This window comes from Thalassophryne amazonica, chromosome 2 (assembly GCF_902500255.1).
Source record: "Thalassophryne amazonica chromosome 2, fThaAma1.1, whole genome shotgun sequence".
NCBI lineage: Eukaryota > Metazoa > Chordata > Actinopteri > Batrachoidiformes > Batrachoididae > Thalassophryne > Thalassophryne amazonica.
In genome coordinates this window covers 141,811,299-141,819,310 of record NC_047104.1, presented here as the reverse complement: position 1 = coordinate 141,819,310, position 8,012 = coordinate 141,811,299, and the positions used below count along the sequence as shown (strand labels likewise).

At 42.3% G+C, this 8,012-nt stretch overlaps 1 protein-coding gene across 1 annotated transcript in view; it reads left to right on the top strand.

Annotated features, from left to right (window-relative positions):
* Positions 1–496: 496 nt before the first annotated feature.
* Positions 497–8,012, top strand: part of leo1 (LEO1 homolog, Paf1/RNA polymerase II complex component) — a 34,017-nt gene continuing 26,501 nt past the window's right edge. The window contains exons 1-3 of the mRNA XM_034195133.1: positions 497–636; positions 3,440–3,570; positions 7,137–7,411. Of these exons, the coding sequence (XP_034051024.1) occupies positions 579–636; positions 3,440–3,570; positions 7,137–7,411 (464 nt within the window). The 5' untranslated portion in view covers positions 497–578. The remainder of the gene's footprint in view (positions 637–3,439; positions 3,571–7,136; positions 7,412–8,012) is intronic.

Genomic DNA, 8,012 nt, shown 5'->3' with positions numbered 1-8,012 from the left:
ATACAAACATAGAATACATAGAACAAAGGAAGGAAAGTCCAGGGGTATCAAACAAAAATAGTCAATGAGGTACATATAGTGACAGCTTTTATCACCCTTTGGTTGCTTGATTTAGAAATTAGTTTGACATATTGTTCAGTGTCTTTAAGGAAAGGAACAAAATGAGGTTTTCTGTTGTTGAATTTACACTTGTGAATTTTTTTTCCTGTAGTAATAAAAAGTTAATCACAAAATAATACATTTTCTAAAAAAAAAAAAAAAAAAAAAAAAAAAAATGACATTCTCCCATAATAAAGTAAAATCTCTAAAGACATGGTCCATGATAAATTTACTGAAATCTTGACAAATTTTATTGTCAAAAAGATATTTTACTGGATTGGATGTGTCAGTGATATCAACTGGAAAAAAAAGTCTGGATGATTTAGAATGATTATTGTTGCCACTGCAGCAGCCTGGTATTGAACCGGAAATGAAACCTTCTTGTTCCCTTCGAGTTTCGACACTCGTGTTGAAGATCCGACACCAGCCCGCAGATTTACAATTATTGTTTCCTTGAGGTCATATTTGCGTCGGAAGAAATGGCGGACATGGATGAGTTGTTTGGTAGTGATGGGGACAGCGACAACGATCAGAGAGGTATTTTAATATAATTCCTTATCGCGGCTGAAGCAGAGATCAGTCGAACAAAGCGGAGCGCAGCGTGTCTTTGTGTCGTAATGAATGAAGCTGGAACAGCCAGCACAACCGGAGGACAACTAAAAAACATTAAAAATCACGTGGATTTGTTCGTCGTCGTTAGTCCCTAAACGCCGGTTCATGTGATGTTCAGGTGGACGCTTCAAGGCGCTAAATTTGCACGATCGTGTATTTTATCGGTTTATCCTCCTAGGTGTAGGTACTCTCTGCTTTCAGTGATGTTATCTGAAGTGTTTGAGATTATGTTTATTTTGATTATAGTACAGGATCCTGACCTAATGCCTGTAACACCCAAAACAACAGGAATCAACAGAATACTCTGCTAATATTATTAGATCAACAAGAATTAGTGCAGTAGATAACTGAAACGATCGTGCAAATGGTGATACAAGCACCAAAGTTGGCACAAATACTCCTTAGACATTACTCTTTTGAAAAAACACGACGGGCCACTTGAATTTTCAATAGGTGGCCAGGTAGGGGTCAATTGAAGAATTACACAGGGGTCAAAATGAAAAGTGCTCACATCATTTTGAAAACTGCACCACGTTATTTGTCTGATTGTAAAGATTCCAAAAAGGTATAATTTGGACTATCTATGACTGAATGATCATGAGTTATGGGGTAAAAACAACAAAAATGGTGACAAAGGTCAGTTTCAGTTTGTACAGGGGTCAAAAGTTAAAGTTCCTTCAATTTTGGTAAAAAGTGATGCAAATTATTGGTTGAGCTAATAGGATTAATAAATGGAATAGTTTTGATTGTGTTGAATGTTTGGTCTCCAAAGTAAAGGTCAAACACGGTCAACGTCCATTGAATTCTATGACGTGACATATGTTACCCTGTAACATGATAACTGAGATCCTGGCTTCATCAAATCAGGACCTTCAGCGTGCACTGGGGCGGTTTGCAGCTGAGTGTGAAGCGTCCGGGATGAAAATCAGCACCTCCAAATCCAAGGCCATGGTTCTCGACCGGAAAAAGGTGCCTTGCCCTCTTCAGGTAGGTGGAGTGTCCTTGCCTCAAGTGGAGGAGTTTAAGTATCTCGGGGTCTTGTTCACGAGTGAGGGACGGATGGCGCGTGAGATTGATAGACGGATCGGTGCAGCATCTGCAGTGATGCACTCACTGTATCAGACCGTCGTAGTGAAGAGAGAGCTGAGTAGGGGGGCAAAGCTCTCGATTTACTGATCGATCTACGTTCCGATCCTCACCTATGGTCATGAGATTTGGCTCATGAACGAGATCGCGAGTACAAGCGGCCGAGATGAGTTTCGTCCGCAGGGTGGCTGGGCGCTCCCTTAGAGATAGGGTGACAAGCTCGGTCACTCGGGAGGAGCTCGGAGTCGAGCCGCTGCTCCTCCACATCGAAAGGAGCCAGTTGAGGTGGCTCAGGCATCTTTTCCAGATGCCCCCTGGACGCCTCGCTGGAGAGGTGTTCCGGGCACGTCCCATCGGGAGGGGGCCCGAAGACCCAGGACACGCTGGAGGGACTACATCTCTCGGCTGGCTTGGGAACGCCTTGGTGTTCCCCCGGAGGAGCTGGGGGAGGTGTGTGTGGATCGGGAGGTCTGGGCGGCTTTGCTTGAGCTGCTGCCCCCGCGACCCGACTCCGGATAAAGCGGAAGAAAATGGATGGATGGATGGATGGATGGATGATAACTGAGCATGATGCATGGTTTCCAGTGTGGAAGATTCCCAATTCAAGGTCACCCCTACACATTCTCCATGAGGCAAATCAACATACAAATCCACCTCAGATCTGCTGCGGTGACCACGAATGACAACAAGGAAGAAGCCAAAGAGACTCACAACAGAAAAGCACATAACGTCACGGAGCTGTTGCGTTGTATGCAGAGACAACCTGGCTTCACCATTTGGTGGTTGCACATTGAGAAATGAATCATTTAAACAAACTCTGTCTTATGAGGCTGTTTAACTTGAGATTTCTTGGGCTGCTGAATTTGACACGTCTTGAGACGTGTCAAATTTACCCTTTGATGATCACACCTGCTTATACCACCCTGTACTACATAACCTATTTGTTTTCAAGGTGCTGATTCTTGGAATTACTGGCATATGAAATTTGTGCAGATGTTCTATGCTGTATTCAAACTGTGACAAACTCAATTTTTTTTTTATACTTGCACATCTGACTGCCATTTCTTTATGGGCCCTGTGTGCTTCTCATATGGAGATGAGGCTCTAAACCTGATGTTTCTTCTGTCCAGCAACCTTATAAATTATTTTGCCTTAAATGCTTTATAATCCATGACCCCCAAACCAATTGTCACCTAATTGGTGCCACGTAAGATAATAAAACAATGACATTCCAGCCTCAATGTACCACGGCCAACACAAAAATCTATGATATCAGAATGTTATTTTTGTTATTATGTACCCAAACCCTGCTTACCCAAGGTGCTTAGGGTTTAAACTTTGTGAGAGCCAAGTTTAGACATTTTTTCTATACCTTTGAACCACAGCTTTATATAGTCTTGTCCACTAGCAGAATTCTGATGTAGTTCAGATCCAATTGCAAAATATTTCCCGTTCGCAAACTGCACAGAACACAGGCATTGAATGTTTTTTTTTTCCTCCTAAAAGCTGACACAAATAATGTGGTCATTGGTTGAATTTGCATTTATCCTTTTATTTGTTATGACACTTTTCTGATGAGCAGCCATGTCATGAATACATTCAAAGTGACTACTTGTCTGAAGTCAACATTTTTGTTTTTCAGAGTCGTTGTCTGGCTCCGGTTCATATTCTGAGCCAGAGAGGGCCCGTTCTGTTAGCAATGCCTCTGGTAGTGAAAGTGACAAGGAACCTGATGATGAAGGCCAAGAAACAGGAAAGCCCAGTATGAATAAGGTATGTACTTGATTTTGACTAATGCTCGGCCAGTTTGGGGTTAGTAATGAGGTAAAAAAGAACAGGTGATGTCACCAGTTGATTATAATTATGCTTTGGGACAAAAACAGTATCAAAAACAGGCTTTGAGGAGCATAGATGGGCAGCATGCATGAGAAAATTATTGAAATACTGAACAACAGTTGTATATTTCTTCCACTCCATTGCCTAATATGAAACAATTCAAGGATTCTGGAGGAATTTCAGTGCGTAAAGGGCAAGGGTGCAAGTCTTAGCTGAACACCTGTGATCTCCGATCCCCCAGATTCCACTGTTGAAGAACCGTCACTCAGTAGCTGATATAACCAAATGGGCATGGGATTACTTCAGGAAACCTTTGTCAAGCCTCAAATTGTATTGGTCAAAAAGTATTTTGCATAGATCACAAAGACATGGCTGCGGTGGAAGAGGATACGGGTACTGGACTAGCCTGCCTGCAGCCCTGGTTTGTACCCAAAAGAGAATGTGTGGAGAATTTAGAAGTGAAAATGGCAACAACAACAGCCTCTACTGTTGCACACCTCAAGACATGTTTGCACTAAGAATAGTACAAAATAACATCTGAAATGCTTAACTGCTTGGTATCCTCAACACAAAAACAGCTTTTAAGTGTTGTGAGAGGGACTGACAGTAGTACAGAGTGGTAAATGCTTTAGCATTCCAACCTTTTTTTGGAATATGTTGCAAGCCTTAAATGCAGGAATCAATCATAGACTGTATATATACTGGACAAAGCCTGTGTGACGTCACCCATAGGTTTCTGTAGAGATCCTGAAAAGCCAAAATGAAGTCGATGTCTGGGCATCGCCATGTCGGCAGCAGCAACATGATGAACTCAATGCATAACGCCCCAACGCCCCTCTCTTCGAGTCCGAACCACCTAAGCTAACAGGTTAACCTCAGTTTGGGTGTTTATTAAATCATATTTTTGGGGGCTGCCAAGTGATTCTCGTAGCAAATGAATGAATGGACTGCATTTATATAGCGCTTTTCCATCTGGATCAGACACTCAAAGCGCTTTACATTAATGCCTCACATTCACCCTGATGTCAGGGTGCTGCCATACAAGGCGCTCACGACACACCGGGAGCAACTAGGGGATAAAGGACCTTGCCCAAGGGCCCTTAGTGATTTTCCAGTCAGGCTGGGATTCAAGCCCAACATCTTAACTACAAGCCCATCACCTCCTCCAACAGTTTGTTTTGAAGTTAACATTAAAGTTATGAGTAGCTGTTTTCCTCAGTAATTGTGCATTAGGGGCTTAACAGATCAAGCTAAGTTAGGTGGACACACTCAGCCACTGTCACTCAAAGTGACCACGCCCCTAATTTAACAGAACGGTATGGCTTAAAACATCATAAACTAGGAAGTTAGAAGAAAAATTCACCCCTCTACAGTCGTCATGGAGGAGGAGACTATCTATAGAGAAGAAAACTGTTTTTTTTTTTTTGGACATTTTAACATGGACTCCAGTGGGAATGTGCTCTGTTTTGGAGCCAGCCTCAAACAGCCAGTCGTGGAACTACAACTTTTTGTACTTCTGGTAGGGTTTCATCTGACGCTGTTGACGTTTACCACTTGGAAGGGATGTATGTTAAAAAAAAATTAAGTTAACCACACAAAATATCTAAAATATATCAACATATCTTGGGTTTATATGGCCTGCAGTGAAATAAAAGGCAAAGTCAATGTAGGATCACTGCAGTTTTTTGTAAACGTACACAGTGCATCTGGAAAGTATTCATATCATGTCACTTTTTCCACATTTTATGTTACAGCCTTATTCCAAAATGGAGTCAGTTCATTTTTTTCCCCCAAAATTGTACACAAAACACCCCATAATGACAAAATGAAAAAAGGTGGTTTTTTTTTGTGAATTTATTACAAATAATAATAATAATAAAACAACGACAATGTACGTAAGTATTCACACCCTTTATTCAATATTTTGCTGACTCCAGTCTGAGGTCAAGAGCTGTCTTCAAGAGTTGTCCTGAAGCCACTCCTTTGATATTTTGACTGTGTGCTTAGGGTCATTGTCCTACTGAAACATGAACCATCGTCCCAGTCTGGTGTCAAGAGCGCTCTGGAGCAGTTTTTCATCCAGGATGTCTCTGTACATTGCTGCATTCATCTTTCCCTCAATTCTGACTAGTCTCCCAGTTCCTGCCGCTGAAAAACATCCCCACAGCATGATGCTGCCACCACCATGCTTCACTGTAGGGATGATACCTGGTTTTATCCAAACATGACGCCCGGCATTCATACCAAAGAGTTCAATCTTTGTCTCATCAGCCCAGAGAATTTTATTTCTTATGGCCCGAGAGTCCTTCAGGGGCCTTTTGGCAAACTCCAGCCGGGCTGCCATGTGCCTTTTACTAAAGCGTGGCTTCCGTCTGGCCACTCTACCTTACAGGCCTGATTGGTGGATTGCTGCAGAGATGGTTGTCCTTCTGGAAGGTTCTCCTCTCTCCACAGAGGAATGGTGGAGCTCTGACAGAGTGATCATTGGGTTCTTGGTCACCTCTATGACTAAGGTTCTTCTCCCCATCGCTTAGTTTAGACAGGCAGCCAGCTGTAGGAAGAGTCCTGGTGGATCAGAACGTCTGATCATGGAGGCCACTGTGCTCAGTTTGACCTTTAAAGTACCCATCCCCAGATTTGTGCCTCGAGACAATCCTGTCTCAGAGGTCTACAGATAATTCCTATGACTTCATGCTTGTTTTGTGCTCTGACGTGCACTGTCAACTGTGGGACCTTATATGTAGACAGGTGTGTGCTTTTCCAAATCATGTCCAGTCAAATGAATTTACCTCAGATGGACTCCAGTTAAGCTGTAGAAACATCTCAAGGATGATCAGTGGAAACAGGACCCATCGGAGCTCAATTTAGAGCTTCATGGTAAAGGCTGTGAATACTTATGTACATGTGAGTTCTTAGTTTTTTATATTTAATAATTTTACAAAAATCTCAAAAAAACCTTTTTCACATTGTCATTATGGGGGTTTGTGTGTAGAAGTTTGAGAAACAAAATGAACTTACAACATTTTGGAACAAGGCTGTAACATAGCAAAATGTGGAAAAACTGAAGTGCTGTGAACACTTCCAGGATGCATTGTATGTATATTTTAATCTGCATTGTCCATATCAACCCAATTTTTTTCTCATTTGGAGTTGTAGATCTTCAAAGTTATGAATGGTTGAAAAGTCAGCCAAATTTTAAAATTGTACATATTGGAAACACTAATCTTTGTGTATTTGAATGGTGTGCCATTTACTTCCAGGTGTTTTCAGTTCTTCCACAAATTTCTGCACCCTTACCGCTGATACCTCAGGACAGTACACACAACAACACTGTCCTTCTGCTCCAAAACTGTCATGTAAATATTGTAAATATCACACATATGCCTATGAGAGCATAGTCTGGAGTGTGTGTGTGTGTGTGTGGGGGGGGGTGGACAGTGAACTGTCAAGATGATAACCAGTGCTTCTGCCAGACTTGCTGACCTTCCCTGATTGCCTGTTAGGAACTCTTTGGAGATGACAGTGAGGATGAGCAGCACAGTGGAAGCGACAACCAGTCTGAGCGCTCGGGGAACCAGTCAGACACCAGCATCCACTCAGATCAGGGCGACATTGACCCTTCAGACGTAGAGCAGCACAGCGGCTCTGAGCAGGGCCATGAGGATGAAGATGAGGAAGATGGGGGCCATCACTCAGAAGCTGGAAGCCCAGCTGGCAGCATCATTTCTGGTGCCGGGAGTCTGCACTCTGAGAGGGACAGTGTGCGTTCAGAAAGAAGGTACGGCTGAGGTATACAAGTGGGTGGTATAGCCTCGAAATTATGTCACAGTATTTCAAGGAAATATGCAACAAGGATATTTGTGACAATAGAAAAAAAAATACTTCACAGCCATCAGAGTGACACGCTGCTCTCACTTTCAGACATGATTAGGCTTTTACATGAATGCAAAATTTTACAATTTGAAGTAGCAAATGGAACATATGCAGAATGGCTAAAAAAAAAACATAAATAAAATGCTTGACATCGTAATCAAGGAAAGGAGAAATGTTGCCAACCAAAGCGGACAATTTCCCGAACATTCAATCACCATCTTGCTACTCCCCAAATGTGTAATGGAAACCCAGCGTTTAATATGTTGCTTTTTTTGGAACGTAAATTTTTTTATATCAGTATTATTTTAGACGGTGTGATATGACACAGCACTAGATTACACACACTGGAACATGTGTTATTGTTTAGCCAAGACTCAGTTGTCCAAGAGGACTAAAAGTTGCAGTTGCATTTGGATTTTGTAACTTAGAGTTGTGAAAGACATGGCTGGTAGCTTGGTAGTGCATGCTCGTGCGCCTACACGAACACAGTGTGAGCAGCTGGAATG